At 37.6% G+C, this 26,522-nt stretch overlaps 2 protein-coding genes across 10 annotated transcripts in view; one reads left to right on the forward strand and one right to left on the reverse strand.

Moving 5' to 3' along the window:
* SLC38A6 (solute carrier family 38 member 6) overlaps window positions 1–18,188 on the reverse strand; it is a 64,925-nt gene extending 46,737 nt beyond the window's left edge. Inside the window, exons 1-6 of one of the 3 annotated variants that reach the window (XM_058162930.1) lie at window positions 17,972–18,110; window positions 16,985–17,077; window positions 16,365–16,495; window positions 14,856–14,929; window positions 7,925–7,977; window positions 7,334–7,373 (exon numbers count right to left, since the gene is read on the reverse strand). In XM_058162930.1, the coding sequence (XP_058018913.1) occupies window positions 7,334–7,373; window positions 7,925–7,977; window positions 14,856–14,929; window positions 16,365–16,438 (241 nt within the window). In that variant the 5' untranslated portion in view covers window positions 16,439–16,495; window positions 16,985–17,077; window positions 17,972–18,110. Of the gene's footprint in view, window positions 1–7,333; window positions 7,374–7,924; window positions 7,978–14,855; window positions 14,930–16,364; window positions 16,496–16,984; window positions 17,078–17,971 lie in introns of all 3 variants that reach the window. The other 2 variants (XM_058162931.1, XM_058162929.1) reach the window with 2 other exon arrangements.
* A 26-nt stretch (window positions 18,189–18,214) lies between these two features.
* Window positions 18,215–26,522, forward strand: part of TRMT5 (tRNA methyltransferase 5) — a 55,326-nt gene continuing 47,018 nt past the window's right edge. For all 7 annotated transcript variants that reach the window (XR_009152708.1, XR_009152706.1, XR_009152707.1 and 4 more), the window contains exons 1-3: window positions 18,215–18,336; window positions 22,490–23,136; window positions 25,596–25,723. Coding sequence is in view for 3 of the 7 variants with exons in the window: in XM_058162926.1 (XP_058018909.1) it covers window positions 18,332–18,336; window positions 22,490–23,136; window positions 25,596–25,723 (780 nt within the window). In the remaining 4 variants the exon portion in view is untranslated. The remainder of the gene's footprint in view (window positions 18,337–22,489; window positions 23,137–25,595; window positions 25,724–26,522) is intronic.

The following is a 26,522-nucleotide window of genomic DNA, read 5'->3' on the forward strand; positions in this document are numbered from 1 at the left end:
GTCAAGCCCCTGCTTAAGCAGGAAACCCTATACCTGTGATGGCGAACCTGGGGCACGCGTGCCACAGGTGGCACGCAGCGCCCTCTCTGTGGGAACATGAGCTGTTACCCCAGTTCAGCTCCACTGCGCATGCGCACGGGATTCCCACCGGCCAGCTGGTTGTCAGGTCTCTGTCATGCATGTGCAGGGGGCAGGGGGCTGCAGGGGGCGCATGCGCATGCGTGGGGGAGGGCAGTGGCAACCAGTGCATGTGCGGAAGTAGGGCACTGGCGGGGAAACGCACTCACATGCATGGGGGTGGGGGCATGCACAGGGGCTGCACATACATTGTATTTTGGGGGTTCGGGTGCACACTTTGGCCACTCAGCCTGGAAAAGGTTAGCCATCACTGCCCTATACCATTTCAGACAAATTGTTGTTGAATCTCTTCTTAAAAACCTCCAGTGTTGATGTATAGATAAATAGAGAGTATGAGTAGAGATAAGTCCAGTGTAAATGAGCAGAGGCATCATTTTTTCAGAATAGGGGAGAATATAATCTCCATGGTTCTTCCAGGAGATGCCTACCTAAATTTCTCTTTTAGAGGTTGTCAAGAGAATCTATTGTGCTTGACTAAACAGTAAGGAAGACTTAATAAATGAAATGGGAATAGCAAGTGCATAAGAGAAAATATAAACTAAAGCCAAGTGAAGCCAAATATGTATTTTTGGACTTCAAAAGCAGATTTTACTAAACTCAGAACAATAATTAACAATACAGAAGCTAATAGAAAAGGAAATGTTGAAAGAGTTCCTAAAAATGAAGATAAAATAATGGCAAATACAAATGGAAGGAATAAATGGAGGACAGAAGAAGCTAATATGTCTGTAGAATATAATCGTTTTGTATGATACCTACATATATTGTTATGACAAAATAAATAAATAAATAAATAAATAGAAAAAGCTTGATGAAAATCAGAAAACAAAATAACAAAAAAGGAGATATAGGAAACTGAAAGAGAGACAAGTCACAAAGTAAGAGTAGCCTGGAAGAATAGAAGAATATCAGCAAAGTTCATGCTTAGAACTACTAAGGCCTGCAAAAATGCTAAGAACAGCAAAAAAGTTTTTGCTTTTTCTGATATTTACAAAAAAAGGAACAAGAAAGAAGTTAAATATAACTCAGCAGTGTGATGTGGTTGCAAAAATATAATTACAGACTGCATCAACAAAAGCCTGGATCAAAATGTGTTGTCACAGGATTTTTTATCCTGTGTCATAGGATTTTTTTATCCTATTTATCCAGAATAACAGTTTTACTCTATATTGGTCAAATCTGTGCACCACTTTTTCAGAAGGATTCAGACAAACTAAAATAGGTTTGAAGAAGGGCAATGAGAGATTAAAAGGACTAGGATTGCTTGGTCTTGACAAGAGAAGATGAGGGATATAGGGGAGCATTCTTCAAATACCTGAAAGAATATTAGGCACATGATTGAGATCTGCCAGAATTCAAGGCATAAAATAATGGTCCAATGTGACAAGAGAAATTCCAACCAAATGTTAGAGGGAAAAGGTAGCAGATGACCAAGTTGAGTCCAAGGAAGGAGTCCAAGCACATAATCAATCTCGAGCTCCTTCGCGTCCATAAGAGATCTAAGTCCGGCACACCTTCACTTCCTTAGACTCTTATCTACTACCAACTTGCTTTGACTGTTAATTGTTCAGATTCCTGTAGAGCGTGTTAGCATGCAATAATCCTGCATTCATTTGAACCACCTTGGTTCCGGATTACTTGCACCTGACATAAACCTTTCCAAAAATAAGAGCAGTTCAACAATGGAATCAATTACTTGGAAAATATTAGATTCTTATGCTGAATAGGGGGATTGGACTCAATAGTCTGAATGGCTACTTCCAAATCTATGAGTCTATTAGTATTTTTTATCATCATCATAGTTACCATGATCATCACTACATATTCATAAACTGGCTGACATTTGTATTTAACAGCAATTGTCAATTGTGGAGAAATGGCAGCAATCAAGATTGTGGAAGGAGGAGAAAGACTTAGTTTGTTATCAGAGTAAGGATCAGAATTATGTCAATTACATTCATTCATCTTCATTACAGAAATTGTAATCTAGGTTTTATTGGTAGAGTTTATGCATGAACATAAGAGGAAATATTGCAAAATGACTGGAATCACATTAGCTGGCTTGTGTGTAGTATGTTTTGGGTGTTTTTCAACATCTTCATAAATGATCTAGATGAGAGGATAGAAGAAGAGCTCATCAAATTTAAGGATGACTCCAAGTTGGTGGAATTGCTAACACTTTGGAAGATAGATTCAAGATGCAGAAGGATTTTGACAAACTTGAGCACTGGGTCCTAGCTAACAAGATGCACTTCAGTGATGAGAAAAGTAACATCCTACATCTACGGAGGAAAAATCAAATGCACAGGTGTAAAAGATGGTACCTGGCCCACCAGAAACTGGGAGAGGGATCCAGGTGTCCTAATAGCAGGTTAAGTTTGAGCCAACTGTGTTCTGCAGCTGCCAAAAAATCCAATTCAGTCCTAGGCTGTATCAAGAGAGGGATAGACCCAAGATCACAACAAATGATAATGTTGCTTTATGCTACACTAGTGAGGCCACATTTAAAATTATGGTCACTATAATTGTCATGCCCCTGTTGGAGTCTGACTCTGAGATGGAAGAGGAACAGCTGACAGAGAGCGAGAGAGTGGCTCCATTGGCTGTGGAGGACACTGGGGAAGGGCAAAGTCAGGCTGGGCAGAGCAGGGGAGAGTTGGAACAAGGGAGAGGGGGTTCTGATGAAGATCAAAGCTCACCCCCTCCTCACCCTAGGGCATGCAAGAAGAACGGAGAAGAGAGCAACGTGTGTTGCGTGGCTTACGAGGGAGGAAAGGGCCCTGATCCCCTTCACAAGATCTGGAGCTAGAGTTTAAAAAGAGAGGAAAATGGGTGAGGTGGTTGTCGGGAACAAATGCTGAGTTCATGACTGCTTTATCTGAGTTCCTGGCATCTTCCCAACTGGTTTAATTTACAGCTGTGCTACTTCAATTCTGGAATTCCTTATCTTGCTTGCCCTGCCGGATTAATTACCTTACTTCTCCTGTTTGATTTGTGGTTGGAAGTTTTGTCTGCTTAAGGTTTGTGGAAGGGTTTTTCTCCAGACCGGAGAGTAAAGGGACAAAACGAGTAAAGGGGGAAAAGTTTGGAGCTAATAAGGACTTGTACTTATTTGCTAGCTGTGTTGCCTTTGTGCCACACCCTGGGTCATCACAACAATAGAAAAAAAGATGCTAAGACCCTGAGGGCAGAGAAGAGCCATTAAAAATATACAAGGCCTGCAGTATAAGAGGAACAGTTAACAAAGGAAAGAATTAGGGCCTAACAAAGGAAAGAATTAGGGATGACATGATAACTGTCTTCTGGTACATGAGGGGCTGCCACAGAGGGATGGGGGTTGTTGATTTATTCTCCAAAGCTCCTGAGAGTAGGGCAAGAAGCAGTGGATGGAAGCTTGTTAAAGAGAGGATGGAGCTAAAAAGAAACTTCCTGACAATGAGAACAATTAACCAAGGGAACAGCTTGCCTCTTGGAGTCGTGGGTGTTCTATTGCTGGAGGTTTTCACTAAAATATTGGGCAGCCATTTGTCCAGAATGGAATAAGAATTTCTGCACTGGGCAGGAAGATGGACTGGAAGACTTCCAAGGTTCCTTTTAGCCCTGTGATTTTATGATTCCATGATTTTATGTAAGAATAGTAAAACAAATATAAACTTCGGAAGATGCATTACTTCACCATCAGTTTGCACAATGCTGACACAAAAAAGCAATTTTTGTTTTCAAAGTTTCACAATCATACAGTCTTGGCTCCAGCTTTCCCTAACTACTCTGTCTACAAATAAAAGATCAATGCCAACATTTCAATTTGGTGACAAAAGGAGGCTATATGTCTAACACTTAAGGAGTTGTCAGAGAGTTCATGTGAGTCTCTTTCTTTACTGAAGTGTTTTCAAGACACCTTTAAAAATATCTGATGTGTAGAAAGAATGAACTGCATTCCCTCTGGCTAGTTGTTCCTCACCAATTGGTTTGGTTCATAATGTTGTGTGGAAGTTTAGGAAACAATCTAAGAAAGTACAACATAGAATTTTATTTCAGCAAGTAGCCATATGAACATTTTAGACTCTAATACTTCTATTGGCAATCATATGGATCACAATTTGCAAAGTGACTTGCCCTCTCTGTGATTGATCCAATGACTCTATGAGAAAGAGAGTTCTATTCTTTTGACACCTGGGGAACTATAAAGTTGAACTATATTTACTTTTCTTGACTCACTGATCAAACAAATGAGATTCTCTATCTTAAGAACCTCTTGTTAGGCCAAACAAAATCTATGGAGTTGAACCTAGATAGAAATGTTCTTTACATGGACAAACTAAAAAACAATCTTGACTCCACAGGATTTGGATCCTTTGCGTTATTCCAAATAATACTCAACATATTACCAGTTAGATCCCAAATTTAGAAATATCCTTAATTAAATCATCTAACCTTAGTCTACATAATTTATACAGGTTGAATAATGCAGCCTTTAACTAAGCTTTTTTTTTTTAAAATGACCCCTTTCTTAAAATACAATTTTAAAAACATCCTGGACTACTTACTACATTATAAAAGAAAAATACAAGTCTTAATGGTTCCAAATTGTTCAACTAGCAGATGTCAAACTTGCCTCAATTAAAACAGAGCTGGAAATCCTCAATTTAAAACAGTAAGGTAATTAGCTTTCTGGCCAAACATAGCTTCTGCTGATGGGGTAAGCACTCAAATTAGTCTAAATCTCTCTGTAAACATTCAATAGTTGTGGAAAATACAGAAGGTATTTCAAAGATTAAATTAGGCTGACTTCTACCAAGAAACGGATGCCTCATGGCAGAGATTGGTGATGTTTCCTCTTAAGTGCCTGTTTATTTCATATACACTTGCAATTATGTACTGTGGAGAAAAAAAGCTCTACTTGCAATTTTCATCAGAGTTTGTCTAATTCTTTGGACTAGTGTTTTATAAAATGTTTTACATGAAAAAAATGTGTTTTAAGAACTGAGGGATTAGATCCATTTCAATATTGCTCCACACCATGCTTTGTTGGGTCTTCCAGTCTTAGTATTTAAATGAAATATTTTAAATCTACAATATTAATTAATTCCAATGTCTTCTCTTCTCTTCTCCTATTCTAACTTACCATATAAATCATAAAACTTACTAAACTTTGTCTTCCCTCAAAAAATAAATGCTATTGTAATGGCAAAGAGGATGAGTAAAAAAAAAAAATCTTCCAATTTACAAAAGCTTTTCCTGTTATCCTAAGGACAATTTTCTTTGTCTGTATGACCTGGCAAAGATTATCTGCATGGACAAGATCAAAAAATCAAGATGGTGGACACAACAATGCAACTGAAACCCCACCAATAATACTGGCATCTTGCAAAACAATAAAGTCTATTCTGTATTATTTTTATATAGAGCAAAAGAAGACTAGTCATAAAGTAAGCCAGTGTTTCGCAGTCTGAGCAACTGTTAACTTGAACTCCCAGAACTTCCTAGCAGCATGCTGTGCCTGACAAGCCAGCACTCAGTTTCTCAAGATGGAATATGATCTGCCTCCAGACTTGTTCATGTCCATCTGCCCCAGCCCCCCCACACACACACACCGTCCCCAGGGATTATGACCCACAGTTTAAGAATCATTAACTCAGGGCAAAGCTTCTAAAAACATTCTGGAAATTTGGGCTGATTTGTATGGAAATTATAAGGACCATCAGTTAAATAAATGCCCTTTCCCAACATTTTTTGTGAGAGGCATTTATGAGAATGCTTTTTCCAATGTATTTGGCTGCAGTTGTATATGCCTTCCTATTGCATCCATCTTAAAGGCCTTTTTAAACTAAAATGTTAACGCAAAGTTAAATATTTATTTGATGCGCCCCATGCCATATACTAATAACTCCAACAAAAAATATGCTGTTTGAAGTTATTTTTCAATACAATCTGAGAATACTAACTCTAACCCTAACCCTAAAATCTCTCTGCTAAACAAATAATTCCCTCAACACTGTCAAATTAGTTACTAAGTCTGCATTACTATTACTCTTCTCATCATTCTTATCACCCAACTCCTCCCACTTATAACTGTATGACTGTGACCTTGTTGCTGGTATCCTTAAGATTTATATTGACTGTTTCCCTATGACTATCATTAACTGTTGTACCTTATGATTCTTGATGAATGTATTTTTTTTTATGTAGTCAGAGAGCATATGCACCAAGACAAATGCCTTGTGTATCCAATCACACTTGGCCAATAAAGAATTCTATTCTATTTCAGATTAGAAATTGGCCAACTCACTAGCGATGGACACAAAGGGGAAGCTGACATAGCAAGTAGGCTCTGAATGCTAACTATGGGAATAGTTAGGCAACCTGATAGATCTCTAGGCTGGCAAAGGTTCATAGATCACAGTTTGAGAATCCCTGACTTAGAGGTCTATTGAAATCAGCTTGTTTCCCTGAAGCATATTTAGCTTAAAAAAGCTATCATTCATTCCTCCTTTTGATCGATAGTTTTAATTAGTGCCTTTTATTATTATTTTTTCAAGAATAACTTGCTTTACCCCTTTCACCTCATGTGATTTCTGAACAAACATCACACACAGCAAGAGATCTACTAAATAGCTGATACATCTCCAAATATTCTTACATATGACCACAAGCTTCCTCTCCCCACCTCCCATTGCAAATCTGTCAGCTTTGTAATGGTTTCCGCAGACCTGCCAGCTGAAAACCAGCTTCATTTAAAAAACAAAAAACTGAAGTCCATAATTATGCAGGAGCAAATTAGTATGCCGAATTTCTACGCTTCCTTGCACATACATATTTACAAGAACATCTGCAGGACATTTTACATGAGAAAGGCCAAAGGGAACAGACTATGCCACTTCCTTTTCCTTTAGAAAACACCAGTAGGATGTATATATACATGCAGTCATAAATATGAATGTAGCCAATCTATTTTCATTTAATTACCATTTTTTTAATGTTTTCAAACATTATTTGAAATATAAAGTTAATGAAATAAATGTAAAGTCTAATTTTCATATTCCAAGTAATTGTTCTACAGTTCAAATTGGGAATGTGCTAGAGTTACTACTACCTTATAATTCATACATATTATATAACAGAATTAAGGATTGTTTAATGTACATTCTCTCTGAAGGACACTCAGTATTTTAATGCCTAGAAGGCTTCTCCTTACCTCCAATGTTCTGTATAATGATTGTACTGGCCACAATAACCTGACAAAACAGTAGATTAGTTTAAGAAAAAAAGAAACATTCCTTGCTGGATGTAAATCATGTATTTAAAAACTCATAAGAAGTTGCTGATTTAAGAAACAAGCTAGATACCTATACAGCATGGGTTTTTAAATTTATTTTAGAACTATGATTTTTAAAATGGAAGAATAAATTAAGATGCTTTTTAAAATATTGTACAATTATAATCAGAAGAATAACCGTTACAGGTTTATATATTTTACATCCAGTGAAAGAGACATTTGCATGCACAGCTAATGACAAGTTTCAATTTTCTTTCATGATGAACAAGTTGCTAACAGTCTCTATAATTATATGGGAAAGTGGCGTAAGAAAATTCTATTCTTTCTAAAAATAGAACAAAATGAGGGGAGTCATAAACAAAGATATTTCTTCTCTTATGTGTACAAAATTCATGTAAATACAGGAGCTCTGTAGAACTCTAAAGTAAAGCTCTAGTCTGGTATAATAAAACTTTATCTTTGCTTTTTTGAATTTCAGCATATTAATGGCAAGAGGAGTTTGGAAATTACCTTCCCTGGGGAACCAAATGCAAAGAGACCAAGATCCTCATAAGACGTGACAGCTATAAAAAGGAAACAAATAATTCACAATACATATTTACTGCTATATTACATATAATTAAGGCATTCCTATGAAGTACAAACCTTAAATTTCATAGATATAACTAATATGCTCCTTCGTTTTTTTAAAAAAATATCCCATTGCACTAGACCTGGTGTATTTTTCCTACTTATTATACATTTGGAGCAAATGTATATTTAAACCTGTATTTAACATGATAAAGACCACTGTTTTGCATGTGGACTACCATTATATAAATTTATCACTTCAGAACCATTATTAAAGTCATATCAATATTCAATCATTAACAATGATATCTTTATTATTATTAAATAATAACATCTGCCTATTCTAGATGTTGGGAAGGACTCAACAGGTAGTCAGAAATGCTAAATTCAACATCTCATTGGGTGAATAATAATAATAATAATAATAACAATAATAATAATGGCTCTTATCCTTTCTACATCCTAGCAAGATATATAATAAATTCCTAAATCCAAAATAGACACCATTCTATTTACTCTTGTTGTAATCTTTTCCAAAAATATGATCTGGGAAGACGTTTTGGTAAGTATACCATGTGAAGAATATTCCATATTTTTTTGTTAAAGCGGAGTATCAGGAGCTATATTTGTGAGTTTTTTCAATGCAAAATACAGTTTTATACATTTTGTATGTGTGTGTATGTATGTATTTATGAATAAATGAAAAGTTCTTCAGGCATTTTAGGCTTAATTAGCATAGACCACTAGTTCCTTTTTTGTGTCTCTAAACCTAAACTACTGAAATTTAGTAGCTTGATTCTGATCTTTTTTTTTTAAGGAATAATAGCTAATAAAGTCTGAGCTCCAATATGAGCTACGTTCCAGTAAGCTTAACACATTAATTTTACTTGAAAAGAAAGGTTTTTCCCCCACAAGGAAAAAAAACCCCAAATATTGGTTTTTATTTTTCTACATGGTAAAATTACTTGGAAGCCAAAACAAAATAAATTTCTCATTTTAAAAATTAGGACACAATAATTGTTACAAGATAGAAGCACAAGTGTTGACATATGCAAAAAATAACTGCTTTAGCTCAACAAAAACCAGTATTGGAGAGAGCAGCATGTTTAAGTATCAGCTCTGAAAACATTGGAGTTAATTGAATGTTTATTACATATACTATACACAGAAGTTAACATATTCTAAGAATAATTTTACAAACATGCTTTCCTATAATATATTCCTTTTAGGACTAAGCAACGTCATTCAAAACATAAAAAAGAAATGAGAAATGGTAAGACAAATACATTAAAAGCTTGAAGTAAGAAATATAGAGTACACTGGTATCCCTCAACCTCTGTAACTTTTAAGATATTTAGACTTCAATCCAAAAGTTCTCCAGCATTTGAGCTTGAGAATTCTGGGAGTTGAAATCCATACATCTTAAAATGATAACATTGAGAGATACCAACACCATCAATTTACCCCTCAAATTCTTTTACTATCACATTTATGTATCATTGCATATATTGCCTTTTATAAGTCAATAAACTTATACTTAGAAAATAATTTTCATAATACATATTTTGTGAAGCTAACAACTTTATTGAGCATTTCAGAGCATTATTCTGAACAAGGAAACATTCTGCCAAATTAATTTTTATGCCACTCAAGAGTCACTTTTTGTGTGATGGGCAGTCACATAAATGTAATTAACAAACAAATATATTTTTATATCATTTGTGTTGTAAATGTTGTACCTTGATGAAGGTATCTTTTCTTTTATGTACACTGAGAGCATATGCACCAAAACAAATTCCTTGTGTGTCCAATCACACTTGGCCAATAAAAAATTCTATTCTGTTCTATTCTATTCTATATATATTTAAATGGGAAAAATGATTCCGAACTTGGGTACAAATCTTTGAGAATGAATTGCAGTGATAACCTGTCATTGTAAAACTGCTGCTATTTATTTTGGCATTTTTTCTTGTTTTGTCTCCTGTTAGGTATCCTCAGAAGCAAAATAAATCAGAAGTAAATTTTCTGGTGTCCATTGGAGCTTGTTCCCAAGTTTAGCATGCTCAATATTGCAAAATCAAGGAAATAAATACAAGGGATTTAATATGCCTATTTTTTTATCAGGAGGCCTATTACATAGACAATTTTCACCAGCTTTTTACTAAAAGCATTTTCAGATTGGTCCACCAAACACAGTTAAGCTGTGATAGCTTTCAACATGATTGTTTTACTGCTGCTTTTATTGATTAGCTGTAATTTTAAAATGTGTTTATTGCATGTTAACTGCAGGTTTAATTTTCTAAATATTGCAGAGGGAAATATTTATGGAGAAGCAATCGATTGATTGAATAAATAATAATTTACATATAACAATAAGATCTTACCTCTTGAATATTTAAGAGTGCAGATCAAATGGAGACTAGGAGGAACAGCCTTTGAGAACAACCAAGGAAAAGTTGACTAGTCAGAGATAGCTACAGAGAACCAGAAGTATGAAGAAGAAAAGAAAACCAAGCATGAAAAACTGTTCCATAGAAAAGTAAAGGCACAGAAGTCCCGAAATTAAAATTGAAACAGGACAGAACAGTATGAGAAGATAGCAAGTAACAACTGTGAAAGCTGAATGGACGAATTGCAACAACAGAATAATTAAAATAATCCCAGAATGTTTTCTCTCTCCTATTTCTGATACAGGGACAGGTAAATTAAAAGGGCTTCAATGAAGAAGAGCTAAGTTCAACATGTCATCCAAAGTTAACCAGTGGCTTGTTACGGCTGTGAGTTTTGATGTTTTTAAGCTTTGCTTGTTGAAGAAGAACCTTTATGGATTCTTCTTCTGTTGCTTACTGTTTTTTCATATACATTCCTCTAGTCTTCTGATTTAATTTAATTTAGAGTAATTTAATAATCAGAGTGCTGATTACCTTAATTTTCAAGTACTAGAGATTCTTGTAAATAAGTAGTTTCTTTTATTTTTATATTGAGGTCCCTACTGTACAGTATTTCACTATACTCCTTCCATCTAATTTAAATCAGTTAGCGTATTCCTGAGTTCAGAGATACTTTGTAAATAGTTGTCATGATTTTCTGTTTCTTTGATATTTTTTATAGATGTTGAAATACTGTTCCTTTCTTTTTTGACTACTGATACAGTATTCTTCATTAAATTCCTTCTTGAGAATTTTGCTTTCTTGGCTTTGGCTTTTTTAGAAATCTTTTTTTCAGTCTTCTTTAACAACATTTTTCATTTCATTGCAGTTTCTCTGGTTCTTTATCAGTCACACTCAGGACTTCCTAGTGATTCTATATTTTGTAGCTGTATATGGCAACCTTTTTTTGTTCTAGCTTGATTTAAAACTTGCCCACGAGCAGTTCATGATCTGTTCTATAATCAGCCTCAAACAATTTGTTTGCTAACATACCTGAGTTTTTCCACCTCCTTGTACCAATAACATAAACAGTTTAATTTCTGTGTGCTCCATCTGGCAATGCTTGCTATAGGGATCACTTTGAAGAACATGTTATCAATGAAGAAATAATTGGATGGACAGAAACTGATTTTCATTCTTTTTTAAAAAAATACTTTTATTCAATATTTACATCTTTAAAATCTTTGTTATATTTTTACAGCTTTCCGATATCAGCATCTTTAGTAATATCCATTTTATCTTTCGACCAACTATATTGATTTTCATTCTTAACTTCTGTTTTCTAGGCCAGGAGTCACCAACCTTTCGGATCTCAAGGACCACTAAGTTCATAATTTTAAATCCCGCAGACCACTAATAGGAATTTTTTAAAAAAGATAAATAGTATTTAATGCAGTATAAAAATGCAGATAATTTTTCTGCGGACCACCAAAATTTTCTCATGGACCACCAGTGGTCCACAGACCACTGGTTGGTGACCACTGTTCTAGGCCATATAATCCAATTATATTTTCCTTTGGTGGTCCTATCACTAACTGCTACACAGCACATCTTATTTGCATGTTCTGTTGCATCAGTGGTTAGACATAAACTTGGATAACCATATTAAATTATCATACCCATCTTATTGGATAACTATCCAAAAGTTGTAGTTAATGCTTCAGCTCATTAATTGCATTATACTAAAGTGACCAGATTTCAGCGATGGCAAAGCGGGACACCATTGACCGGGGGGGGAGGGCTGCGCATGCGCGCTGAGTCTTGCCACCTGCCTGAAGGAGGAGGAGCGGCTGCTACTTCTCCGCTCTTCCAGGCAGGCTTAGCTCTCCTCTCGGCTCTTCCAGACAGGCTCGGCTCTCCTCGGCTCTTCTCTCGGCTCTTCTCTTCTTCTCGGGTGAAGTCAAGCGGCGTCTCTCCTCCCTCTTGCGCCCCCTTCTCTGCCACTCCCCCTTCTCCGCCTCCTCCTCTTGTGTTGTCGCCTCCCATTTTCAGAATGGGAGTGAAAGAAAAAAAAATCGGGACTTTTTGGAATTGACGTGGGACGCGGGGCAAATTATTAAAAAGCGGGACGTCTGGTCACTATACATTATACCCAAGGATTTTCTTTGCTATACACGGTATATAGCAAATACTGTCATAGAAAACAATTGTTTATTTTTGTGTCCTGAATAAATAACAATATGATCCTCTGACTGAAAGTCTCAAAGTTCTATCCATTTTAATTCACTGATGCATAAGTTACCATGCACAGTTCATTCATATCACTTTTCACTGGCGTTTTCATGCTTCTTACATTCTATGTTTCATTCTGTTTCATTTTATCTTTGCAGCTTCAGATTTTCTTCTCTTATATGTCAACATCATCAACTAAACATCCAGAAGGCTTTAATCTAGCTTGTCATAAAGTTACATTATTTTACTTGGAAAGATCTTTAACTCTTCTTCAGCAGCAATGAACACTATTTGATGGGGGGAGGGGAGCTATCATTCGGTATCATTAGCAAAGACTCAATGAATAATCAATTAAAGAAATATGAAGGCAATAAGGTAAAGGTTTCCCTTACACATATGTGCTAGTTGTTCCCAACTCTAGAGGGCAGTACTGATCTCAGTTTCAAAGCCAAAGAGCCAGCGCTGTCCGAAGTAGTCTCCCTGGTCGTGTGGCAGGCATGACTAAACCCAAAGGCGCACAGAACGCTGTTACCTTCCCACCAAAGGTGGTTCCTATTTTTCTACTTGCATTTTTTACATGCTTTTGAACTGCTAGGTTGGCAGAAGCTGGGACAAGTAATGGGAGCTCACCCTGTTATGCAGCACTAGGGATTTGAACCACTGAACTGCCGAACTTTTGATCGACAAGCTCAGTGTCTTAGCCACTGAGCCACCGTGTCCCCTTATGAAGACAATATTGGAAGGGAATTGTCAACTGGCTCAGATAAAAGGAAAGAAACACTTTTTTCAAAAAAAGGATCTAAGTTTTCTGGACTTCATTCTACTAACTTCGCATTCACACTTCCACAAAAGACATACCCCTCTATGTCTTTTCTTCATATTTCATTTTTTTTCAACATATCTCCACTTGTATATTTATAAACTTCTGAAATTTAGGTGAAAATTTGTCCAAGACAGAGCTTATTTTTTTATTTTTTTTTTGCAATGTACATGACATCTAGCAAGCATGTTTAGCTCCTTTCTAACCCAGAGCAGCAAATATGTTTCTAATTAAATTCTAAAGAAAAGATGTGATAAGTGCATTGTCAAAATGCAGCAAATCCTATTTTAAGGACCATCCATGTTAAAACAGCTCTAAAGCACATACATAATCCTATCACCTCACTGGATGAATATATTAAATAAAAACAAAATTCAGAACTTGTTCTTGAAAATATTTCAGAAATAGACTTAAGAAAAAATGTGTATCTTGATTTATAAATCACAAAGATAAAGTATTTTTCATCAGATATATAATCATCATTAATAATTTATAGTCCTGGTAAACAACAATTCATGCAAACTATGTGGATGAATGGATAACATCATCATCATTAACTACGGAGATACCGTATTTTTCGGAGTATAAGACGCAACTTTCCCCCCCCAAAAAAGAGGGTGAAAATCTGGGAGCGTCTTATACTCCAAATGTAGCCCCACCCAGCTTCTCAAAAGGAGGTTTCAGAGGTTGAAAAAGCATCAGAAACGGAGCTTCAGAAAAAAAGCTCCAAACGGAGATTCACGGAGCTTAGAAAAAAAGCCCTAAATGGAACTTCAAGGAGTTTAGAAAAGAAGCCCCAAACAGAGCTTCAGAAAAAAAGCCCCCCAATAGAGCTTCAGAAAAGAAGCTCCCAAACAGAACTTCAGACGCTTTTTTTCTGAAATTCTGTTTTGGAGGCTTTTAGAGGCAGAAAAAAGTTTTTTTTGAAATGGAGTTTCAGAGGCAGGAAAAAAAAGCCAAAAAAAAGCAAGGCACAGAGCTCACAACCAAGGAACCTCTTGCTAAAATTTACCTCTGGGAACAGCTGATTGGGGGTATTTTGGGAGGCCAATCCATCTGCCAATCAGCTTTTTTCTTATTTTCCTCCCCAAAAACTAAGGTGTGTCTTACACTCTGAAAAATACGGTATATCCATACAGTTTTCTTGGCAACAATAATGATGTAATTTGCTGTGTGTGTGTGTGTGTGTGTGTGTGTGTGTGTGTGTGTGTGTGTGTACATATGAATATACATATATGGGTAGCCACGTTTTTGCAACAGTGTCACCATCTAAAGTGGCTGCTGACCCTTGTAGTAATGTTATAAGGTTATAAATTATTTGCCTGTATTGCACAGACTATTCTAAGGATGTGACTAGTGAAATGTAGTTTGTAAAATCTGAATATATTTCCACTGAAGACTTACGAAGTTTTATACAAGCTCCTTAAAACTGTATAGCATTTTTACTTACCAGTGTAAATGCACATAGTAAGCAACAGAAATATAGAATAAGATGCAAGGGTAGCAACGATTAACATCAGCATACTAGGACAAAAAGAGAAATAATGAATGTCAATGTCATCAATCATTGTTTCCCACTAAAATGGAGAGTTGAAAAGCTACATTTTCCCCCAAACAACTAAGAACAAAAGAAAATCATAAGACATATTTCCTCGTTTTGTATCTTAAGAGATAGAATATGATACACATGACTACTAATTCCTTTTTCCATGTTCTGCTTTTTCTGCTTTTTCTCTAACACTGAATTTAGCAACTTTTTATGACTCATTCAAATCTAGCAAAATAAACCTATTGTTACAACATACACTTTTGGTAACATTTAAAGTATTTTAAATGATTGTATTTATCTTTATGATGAGCAGATACCAATGAGCAGAAGAACAATAAGTATCAGCTATATGTTTGCTCACTAATCATCACAGAATCTGGCTCTAGCTGTATAAACCTGTATAAAGTGAATCATAATTCCCAAGCCTCCCCAAAAAAGTGTTTCCAATATGCACCCATCAACACAAATATTTGTGCCATTTGGACAAATAATTGAAAACTGATATGCCAAAACCTGATTTTTACATAGGTAATTACAGAATTTTAACTTTGAATATCTTAATGGATAGAATATGAAGAAAAAAGGATTTTTCAATATTAAGAAGGCCCCAGATACAACATTTTGCATTTCTAATTAAAGTTATGACGACCTCCTTCAGTCACATAAAAGAGTACTTGGGCTAGCACTGCCAAATCAGACTGAACTGGATTTATTCATTACACTAAAATATAATTTCACTGATTTGCTATCATTGTACAGGAAAGTTATGATTATTTGATATATCTGCAAGGCTGAATTGGTTCATTCAATAAACGATATTTGAACAATGTGAATACAAAACTGATTTCTGTACTACAGTTGCAGGACTTCTGATAAAATACATCCCTACACCAATTCAGACAATAGGTAAGAGATTTCACTGCATTGATTTAATTATTTTCCATTCTATTATACATAGATAAATAGAAAACAACTTTATCTGTATCAGAATATCTTGCTAAGCATTGTCTGCAATGATAAACTCTTTGGAGTTAGACAACTCTTTCCCCTCTTTGGCTGGAGGTGCTGAGGACTGAACCTCATGCAAAGCATCACAACGTACCTTTCTCCGCACTATTTTCTTTTGATTTTGTAGGGACATCAAAAATTAGATTTATTAAAATTAAATGCCTGATTTTTGTACTTGAAATCACAATTAATAATGTCCAATAGTATACACTAGAGACTAGAAGAGGGATCTGGAATGTAACATTCTCTCAACCTGCTTGTTCAGTTTTAGTTATTTTTATTCTCAAAATAATCAGTTTTACTTAAGTTTTAAAAAATCCCAACTCTTAAATGTAAGAGTAAATATAGACCACAATAAAGTTTTTAAAATACTCAAAAATAGAACTGATAATAAAAACATACCTGAATCCAATGATTCCTGTCTTGGACATGACATATGCCAAACCAAGAATTCCACTTCCCATGATAGCATTCATTAAATTAAATACAGAAAAGCCAAAGGAGGTGCCAGTTGATACATGATTCAGTGATACCTACAAATGTTAGAGCCAAATGCATTGTTACATTCAGATCTCTTAATCTAGGTTAAATAGTTTTTCAAGGTCAAACCAAGTATGAAAGAAACCAATTAATGAACAGGCACAGATTCTCAGTAATCTTAAATCATGTGCTTGACATACAGATATTTTGCTACATTTGCTCTAGAGCAGATTTAAAATATGCATTTATATTAAACATACCATAAGGCTTCAAAATAGATATGTTTTGAATGAAATAATTCTAAAAAAGTCTATGAAAAACAATTGTAGCATGTCTGCTACATGCATGTAGCATAATATGCATACATGGATGCATTTGTGCTATGTGGCTTTATGAAGATGCATTTGGGATATTCATGGAGCAAATCTTAGTTGCAAAAGATATGTCTACTATCACTATGGGTATTCAAAAATATCTACCCATTCTATAGATTGCACAGGGTTGGAAAGTTCTAGGAGACATAACCATGTGGAATACCTCACCTGGACAGGTTGGAACAATATAAAGTGGAGAGGATCTCTGTTGCATTATTTGCATCTGTGGTAATAGGGCACTTCCAGTGAAGCTTTAAGATGCTGTGAAATATAAGTTTGATGGCAACAGTGGATGCTATTTTCCCCCCTATAAGATTATAAATTTTCTAGTGCCTCAATTTTTTTTAAAAGTGTCTTTAAATTGGTCTTGACCTGTGCCACCTGCTTGGAAAAACTTTTGCTTAATGTTTTCAGAAGCTGTTTGCCACTGCCGCCTTCTTCCTAAGATCAAGAGAGAGCAAACTAACACAACCTCCTCAGGCTGTCTTCATGCCTAAACAGGACTAGAACTCAATCTCCCCGTGTCTAATCTGGTGCCTTATTCATTACACCAACTGGGCTCTCATTGCCTAGATTAAACGTTTTCCATTAGAGGGAGGCCACTAGAACTGTAGTCCAACAGTTTGAAAAAGGATGCTATTTGTGAAGACTTGAGGGGCAATGAGGCAGTGTGATTTCACATACTAAGAAGGTTACCTTGTTAGTATGTGACAATCATACCATGTGACTTCTTCACCCTGACTCACCCTAGATGTTTTTCACCTTCGTGATCAGGCTTTTAGCTGTGTCTGTACATTTCTAGATATGAAGCTTGGTAAGGCTTAACCTTTGTTTCTGGGCGGTTTAGCATTGTTGTGCACACCCAGCCGATTCTGTTCGCCTTAAAATGTGGGGACCGCCCCCAGCAAAAATCTCCCGCTAGGACTTTTGGAGTTGGGGTCCGCACATCTTAGAACAGCAAAGGTTGCAAACACTGGGATAGCCCGTGGCTCGGTGTATCAAGCGAACCCAGGAAAATGAGTTACTTCAGAAACTGGATTCAAGCAAGCTTCCTGCCGGTCAAACAGCGAGAGAGGGAGAAAGGGAAAGCCTGCAAGGCTACCTAAGAAAGCCGCGCGTCCCCGCACCCCGACAGCCCCCAAGCACGACACGCACCGTGTCCGGGGGCGAGAGGAGCGGGGCTCCGTCTTCCAGATCCTGAGCCGACAAATACCATCCCGGCTCGGAATTGACTGGGCAAATGCGCGGCTGCTCCATAGTGTGCCGAGCAAAGGCTGCGATAACCTCCAGTCACCGCCGCCTTCTCAGTCCGCCGGTCCTTACGATCGGCCGGCCGAGGAGGTGGAGGAGGAGAAAAAGGCGGCGCTGGGCCCTACCCAGAGCCAGTCTGAGGCCGGGAAGGCCGGGCCGCACCGCCCCCTTCCGCCCTTCGCCGCGGCGACGGGTGATGATGAGGCCGGGAAGGCCGGGCTGCTGTGGGGGAAAGGAGCGAAGGGAACGCGGCGCCAGGCCGGCATGAGGTGAGGCCGGGAGACGCGGGGAGGGCCTCTTTCTCTGCCCTCGTTTCAATAGGGGGCACGAGAAGGGGGGGATTGCGGTCTTGAATACGAGGAGCCCACGTCGAGCTCTCCACAGCAGACCGTCCCCTTTCCCTCTTTGGAGAGTCGCTTTTCTCCGAAAGTAAGGCAGATAGATGCACGTTGCAGGTGCTGCAAGAGACAGTCCAAAGCAGGGATCTCCAACCTTGTCAACTTTAAGACTTGTGGACTTCAACTCTCAGAATTCTTCGGCCAGCAAAGCCTTAAAGTTGACAAGGTTGGAGACCCCTAGTCCAAAGGGATCAGATTTAGAGGGAGCATTGAAGCGAAACCCTGCCTGATGGGAGAAATCGATGGTTAAAATAGCGTTCTGGCTTATAATGCAGAGTGGGGGTACCAGATTGTATTTATTTATTTATTTTTATTTATTTATTTTATTTTGTCACACAGTATATATAAGCATAAGCATGAAATAACTGCGATATATAAGCATATATATAAGTATGAGTATGTAATAACCATATTAATAGAATAGAATAGAATTTTTATTGGCCAAGTGTGATTGGACACACAAGGAATTTGTCTTGGTGCATATGCTCTCAGTGTACATAAAAGAAAAGATACGTTCATCAAGGTACAACATTTACAACACAATTGATGATCAATATATCAATATAAATCATAAGGATTGCCAGCAACAAGTTATAGTCATACAGTCATAAGTGGAAAGAGATTGGTGATGGGAACTATGAAACGATTAATAGTAGTGCAGATTCAGTAAATAGTCTGACAGTGTTGAGGGAATTATTTGTTTAGCAGAGTGATGGCCTTCGGGAAAAAACTGTTCTTGTGTCTAGTTGTTCTGGTGTGCAGTGCTCTATAGCGTCGTTTTGAGGGTAGGAGTTGAAACAGTTTATGTCCAGGATGCGAGGGATCTGCAAATATTTTCACGGCCCTCTTCTTGATTCGTGCAGTATACAGGTCCTCAATGGAAGGCAAGTTGGTAGCAATTATTTTTTCTGCAGTTCTAATTATCCTCTGAAGTCTGTGTTTTTCTTGTTGGGTTGCAGAACCGAACCAGACAGTTATAGAGGTGCAAATGACAGACTCAATAATTCCTCTGTAGATTGGATATAATGAAAGGAAACAATAGGACAGGAACAGTAGGCACGCTTGTGCTCTTATGCACGCCCCTTACAGACCTCTTAGAAGTGGGGTGAGGTCAATAGTAGACAGGTTTTGGTTGAAGATTTGGGGATTTGGGGAAGAGACCACAGAGTCAGGTAGTTTATTCCAAGCAAAAGGACCCTCAGCAGGTAACCATCTACCTTGGGAAAATCTCCAGTCATAGAAAAAAACGACACAACCTTCAACTTTAGATAAATAATGAGATTGTCCTAATGACATTGTTATGCTGGTATGCCTCTTGCTGTTTCATTAAGCCACCCAGAGTCACCTTAAGGGGAGACGGGTGTCATAAAAATGTGATAAATAAATAAAAATAAATAAGTTTAAAAAGACAGTGGCTAGCAACAATACAATAAATGAAAAATTAATGTCAATGTAAAATGCTAATAAAATGTATCATATTTGATTCCGTGATGTCCATAAATTAGTCCTTTTTTTTTTTTGGAAGCCAGCCAAAGTGGTAGCTTGGTACCACATCTCATGGTAGTGAATCCCAAAGTTTAATTTTGGTAAGAAAACTGCATAGATTTGCCCAGAGAATTGCCAGGAGTTAAGACTGACTCAAGAGCACACACAGACATATTCACACGAAGTAATGTATAAATGTGATGTCAAAATGATTTAAGAGGAATATTTTAAAAATTTCCAAGATATAAGTAGGCTGGACTGGGAAGAACTGACATAGTACAGGTAGTCTTCATCTTATGGCCACAATTGAGGACAAAGTTTCCATTGGTAGGCGAAACAGTTTTGAGCTTTGGACCATGTTACGACCTTTCTTGCCACAGTTGTTAAGTGAATCATTGCAGTTGTTATGTTAGCAACACGGTTGTTAAGTGAATCCGACTTCCCCACTGACTTTCTTTGTCAGAAGGTTGCAATAGATGATCACATGACCATGGGACATAAATATGAATCGGTTCCCAAGCATCTGAATTTTGATCACATGATCATGGGGATGCTGCAATGGTCATGAGTGTGAAAAACAACCATAAGTCATTTTTTTCTGTGCCATTGTAACTTCGGTCACTAAATGAATGGTTGTAAGTCGAGGACTGCCTGCACTTTATAGTATCTTATGCTTTAGATAAGATATAATTTGTCTGATTTCAAGCTTAGTGATGTTTTGAGAACTCAAATCATTTAAGTTGGTATGTGATCATGAAACATGGTTATTGAGTTTTTCATTGTCTTTTTTATGCAAGACAACTGGACTATGCTAAGAACGAGATGAGAAATCTGCGACATTCTGATCTACTTTTGGTTCTTCATTTGCACATTTATTATTATTTGATTATATATGTATATTTAAATGTATTCTGTTTTCACTATGTGAAACTGATCCAGTCTGGCATGTATACAGGTAATCCTCACTTAATGACCCTAATTGGGATTGGCAACTGCAATGATTCACTTAACCACTGTGATGCGGTTGTTAAGCTGAACATTAAATGATCACTCTGCTTAGCATTGGCAGTTCCAGTTACTATCATTGAGCAAATCCCATACGTTATTAGATGAGGGTCCATTGGGATCCAAGTTTTTATTGAAAAAAGTTAAGGAACTGCCTTAGTTTCAACTTCCCCCATTCACCTTTTTTGGCCCTCTAGGTCGCCTGCCGACTCACTGTTATTGCACCATACCACACCACATGCCATTACTGTATTGTCCGGGGCCTTCTTTAGGCCACTTTCTTTTGCACTGATGCAACCAGTGCTTCTCTCGCACCCCACCCAGGGCTCTCATTTGCACTGAGCCTGGGCCTCCTTTCCTGAAAGAGGGCCCTGGGCTGGGTGCAGACAGTTGGGCTAGCACATGAATGGAGGCTCTAGCCATCGCATTTGAGAAGCCTTAGTCAATGCATGTGAGAAATCCTGGCTGAATTGATGCAAAAGGAGGCATGTAAGAAGGCCCCAGCTAGTGGTGTGCGAGGTGCCCAAGCTCAATGGAGATAGGTAAGGGCAGGTTGCAGGGGTAGCTGGTGGCAGCAAGGAGCCAAAACTCAGTTCTAAATGTGAGTAGGCCCTTATTCACCCAGATTTGTTCATGTGACTATGGAGTGCTGCAGTGACCAGAAATTTGAGGACTGTTTCTAAGTCTGTTCATTCATAGCCATCATAACGTCAAACAATCACTGAACAAATGGACATTAAGCAACGACTACATTTATTTTAACAACAAAATGTTTATTAAATCAATATGTGCAAGTTTTTTGTTTGTGTAGAGCAGGGCTGTCAAATTCGCGGCCTGCAGGTCAGATGTGTCACGCGCTGGCCACACCCCCACCCGGTTTAGCGAAGGGGTGGGGAAGTCCCGATACGTCACGTGATGATGCCGTGATGATGCGAGTTTGACACTCCAGGTGTAGGGAAGGCTTTATTTTACCTTCTCTTACCATGCAGGAGATAAACCCAGAAATCCTTCAATTGTAATTTTGGGATTATCAAAATTATGACTCTAAGGTCTAGAACGAGCCAAGTTTCTAAACCATCCTTCAAACTTGGTTTGGAAGTTTGGCTTGTTCGGTAATCATGATTTGCCACTTTGGATAAAAAAAGGAAGCTATGGCTAGCAGGGAACTTTCAAGAGAATAGAAGAGAATATTTTTAGCTCAGGGTAGAACTGTGGGGTCCTTGGTGCTCTCTGAGCTTGGTGGTTTTCTTGCAGATGTTTCATTCAGTATCAAACTAGGTAGCATCATTAGTGTTGATGATGTCTGCAAAAAAACCATCAAGCTGAGAGAGCACCAAAGAGTGCTCGCTAAAATGAGTAAGCATGATTTGTAGATTGATCAATCTTCTGTGAAGTTTGTTATTACATCAAATCTTGCATAACCCAAAGTTTGGTTTAGACTTTCTTATACGAATAGTTTATGACTGCCATACAGACATGCAAACTTGTACTTTTTCTCTGAGTAATATCTAAAAATAAACATTTTTTCTTTTAGATTTTTAAGGCAATTAAAAAGCTTATTCCCTTGTCTCCTGAAAGTGAAGTATTTTGGATCAGAAACATTATTTCCAACACTGTGGATGCTTTGGAACCAATCTTTTAATCGATTGCCTGAACATCTTCCAAAAAATCAGAGACAAAGTTTCTTCACCCTGCAGGAGATGGCCGAAAAGAAACCTGACCTTGATAGATTCTTGCCGCATCCCAGAGTACGTGGAATGACCACCCTTGACAAAGCTGCTTTCAAAAATGATATTATCATCCCAGCTCTTCTAGTTAACAAAGACATAACAAGCAATCTGCTGAAGTCTCTTAAAGGAGTACTACTCCAGCGACCAGGTCTCAAGAGAGTCGTTGAAGACCCTGACGATGAAAACAGAAAGTACATTTTGTTAGACCCACATAAAATATCTGCTGATGGTTCTCTGGGTGAATCTGAGCAACAGATCTTAAAAAGCTTTGGTATTAACCCTGAAATAATCAAGTATAACATGGAACTTACTTATGATAATTTCAAGACAGAAGAAATTCTGAAAGCAGTGCTTCCTGAAGGCCAGGAAATCACCACAGCCTTTAGCAGAATTGGCCATATTGCTCACATGAATTTGAGAAGCCATCAGCTGCCTTATAAACATTTAATTGGTAGGTTATGGTCAGGAATTCCTGTGTAATCAAAAAACTGTAGAAATGCTTTTGAATGGTTTCTAAAGAGATAATCGGGCTAATATTTTAAAACTAGATAGGAAAATTAATTGAGCTTTTCAATGCCTAAAATAAGGTAAGTTGTTTTATATAGTTCAGCAGCAATAAATCTTTTGTAAAGGATACTGATGTGTGACTTAGTGCATAAATTAGCACAATATATGATACAGAATTTAATTTAAAGCAAGGTCAGTTTCAATGGTTTATACATTTTTTAATTTTTTTTTAAAAAAGGAAGGTACTTTGTATCAGCTCAGACTGTCAATCTAGCCTTGGCAGCGGCTTTCTAAAATTGGAGGCAGAGGTCTTTTCCCGTCAGCTGCTAACCAATCCTTTTAAATAAAGATGCTGGGGAAATCGAAATTTGTGACCTTCTGCTTGAAGAGTATGAGCGCAACTGCTGAGCTGTTATCTTCTTAGAATTGTGTAGAATGCAACTGGAAGAATAAATGGAATATTCAGTTTCCCTGAGTTTAAATATGAGGTCATAGAACTGCCTCTTTTGTTTGACTTTTGGCTGTGGTTGAAAACAACAATGCATCTCTTTCTTTCTGCAATCTTAGGCATGATTGATTTGGGTAAAACATTTCAACATTTCCATCAGTTTTGTCAGTTTAAAAGCGTTGAAAGCAACTGTATTTCAGCATTGTCATGTGGTTCAGTCCCCTATTTCTCAGCAGCCAGTGAAGGGTTGACGGAGTGGAATGGTGTATGGAATGGCAGAGGTATGGTGTGTGGAAGTCACATAGTGTAGTGATTTCATGACATGGTAAGCTCAGGATGATGATTCCAGCAGCATTCACAGAATGCCAAGCATAAAGTTTTATCCCTTCCCTATCCCTTCAGAAGGTGCAGATGGTCTCTGCATAATATAAAAAAGGTAACATGTCTGCATAATGTAAAAAAAAAAGAGGTATTGTATTATATTGATCAAAATTTGTGAACCATAAAAATTCTGGGTGGCATGCAACATTATAAACAGCAGGAACCAAGATAAAAGATAAAAGAATTATATATGTCCAGAGGAAAAGACATTAAAATTAACATGTAAAATCCCCCCCCCCAGACTTACCACTTATTCTAAACCAACCTCTGGGGAAAAGCCAGGATTTCAAAGACTTTTACATGGGAGTTCTGTTCTGATGTTTTTACATCCTAATTCTTGTTAATATCCAAAATTGTCAGTTGGCAAAATGCCAGCTTCCTCCTTTCAGCAGTCCCATGGCTGTATACTGGCAATAATCACAGGTCTCTGCTCAGTGTCTCTCTGTTTTCCCTTTGATCATTCCAGTCTCACTGTCGTTGGTTGATATTTCCTATACTGACTCAAGAATAGTTTGGCAGTTCTTTCTATGCTATAGACTGAAAGGACAAAAGAGTAGATCCTGTATGGGAAAAGTCCCCCCCCCTTCCCCTTAATGAAGTTTTCTGTTGAGAGAAAATGCACTTCGATAATATAAATTCTTGAATTCAAATTTTTGAATAATGCATTCAAATATTTAAGAGGGTATACAAGTTTTGTTTTATAAAAAAAATTAGAGACAATGTTCCCATCTTCTCTAGCCATTTCTCTTTTTCCATTTTTGCTGCCTTTTTACAATTGCATCTTCCTCTCTAATATCTCTTTAAAATAAAGAAATATTATACTGAAGGATAAATCTAATTCAGGGGTGTCAAACTCAAGGCTGGGGCGCTTAGATTTGGCCCGCAGGGCCGCCCTGGAAACAGCGAAGGACTGGCCCGCGGTGCCTCTGCCAGTGAAAACAGTTCGCGAGGGCTGTGGGCAGCCCTCCTGAGCTCCGTTTTCACTGGCAGAGGGTTGTAGGAGGCCATTGCTGCCAAAAATGGAGCTCGGGAGCCCATTTCCGCTGGCTGAGCACTCAGGCCACCACAGGCATCCTGACACGAGTGATGTCAAGCTGGCCTTGCGTCCCCCCCCCCCGAGGTCAAACCCAACCCTGATGCGGCCCTCAATGAAATTGAGTTTGACACTCCTGATCTTATTGGACTGAGAGTGGCACTGTGTCTTGTCAGCCTTAAGATACTGTTTTGCCCCTTAACCATGCAACAAACTTCCCAAAATGAGCAAAAATGGATGTTAAATTGCATTTTTCTGTATAGGGAAGAATATAATATTAAAGGATTTCAGAAGCAAGCTGTCCATAGGAAATGGTTTTAAGGAGCTTCCCTTAGAGACAGAGAGAGATGGTCAGGCCACATCCCTTTGCAAGGATAATACAATCCTTCACGCTCTGGGGAAGAACTGAAGATAAGATTACCTTTCTTTGTTTAGAAATGAAGCGTTTGTTTCATGGAAGAGCTTTTTAATACTTTGCTTACCACTTTTATCTTAGTTATTAAATGGTCGGGGGTGGTTTTTTTGCATGAATTTCTTTCAGGGCACGTTATTGTTGACAAAAATCAAGGAATAACCTGTGCTGTAAATAAAATCAATATTATAGACAGCATGTATCGAAACTTTGAAATGGAGCTACTAGCTGGAGATGGGGCCAACATGATAACAAAGGTACTGAGACTTTCTTTTTTTTTTTATCCAAAAAGTTTTTATTGGTCAAAAAAGGTTTATACAAATACATATCAGGTATGGTAAATTTTCATTTTTCTTATACAAGATAAGAATTTTACTCAAAATTTTAAACACATACAACAGCCATATGGCAAGCAGGTGATACGAAGTAGCTAAGTTTATCAATCTTACATACGCAATAAAGAAGGGTCAAGAATAATCAGAATATCATACAAAGGAGAATAAGGAAAACCAACACAATACCAAATATCATTGTCACTTCCTAGTTTTGGATCTCAGAACTCTGCGTTCAGCCTGACCCAACTCCAGGGCGCAACAGCGGCAGCCGCCTCCTCCCATGGTCTATAACCTCCCTTCTTCAACTCCTGGGTCATCTAATTCCAGGAGGGCTTTGTGTTCCTCCACGAGGCCGCAGCCTCCGCAATTGTACTAATTTTTTCGTAATGCCCTCCCGGAAAATCATCAATCCTCTGGCATCAGCCATCTGAAGCCTACTCCTTCTGGTACAATTTGCTTGACAAAAGTAATATTTCTTTCTCATTTCACGTACCTGTCTGGGAATCTGCCTCAGAATGGCTATCTCCTGCCCCTATAAGTCAGTGCCCCACTCCTATGTTTTCTAAGAATTTCATCTCTCGCCTCTCTTCTCACAAATTTGACATGAACCTCTCTAGGAACTGCATGCGTGCATATTTTGAATTAACTCTATAAGCTCGATCCACATCCCAATTCATAAAGTCAACACCTCTCCCAAGAAATTCTCCCAACAGTTTAGTCA

The sequence above is a fragment of the Ahaetulla prasina genome, chromosome 1 (genome assembly GCF_028640845.1).
Source record: "Ahaetulla prasina isolate Xishuangbanna chromosome 1, ASM2864084v1, whole genome shotgun sequence".
NCBI classification, from domain to species: Eukaryota; Metazoa; Chordata; class Lepidosauria; order Squamata; family Colubridae; genus Ahaetulla; species Ahaetulla prasina.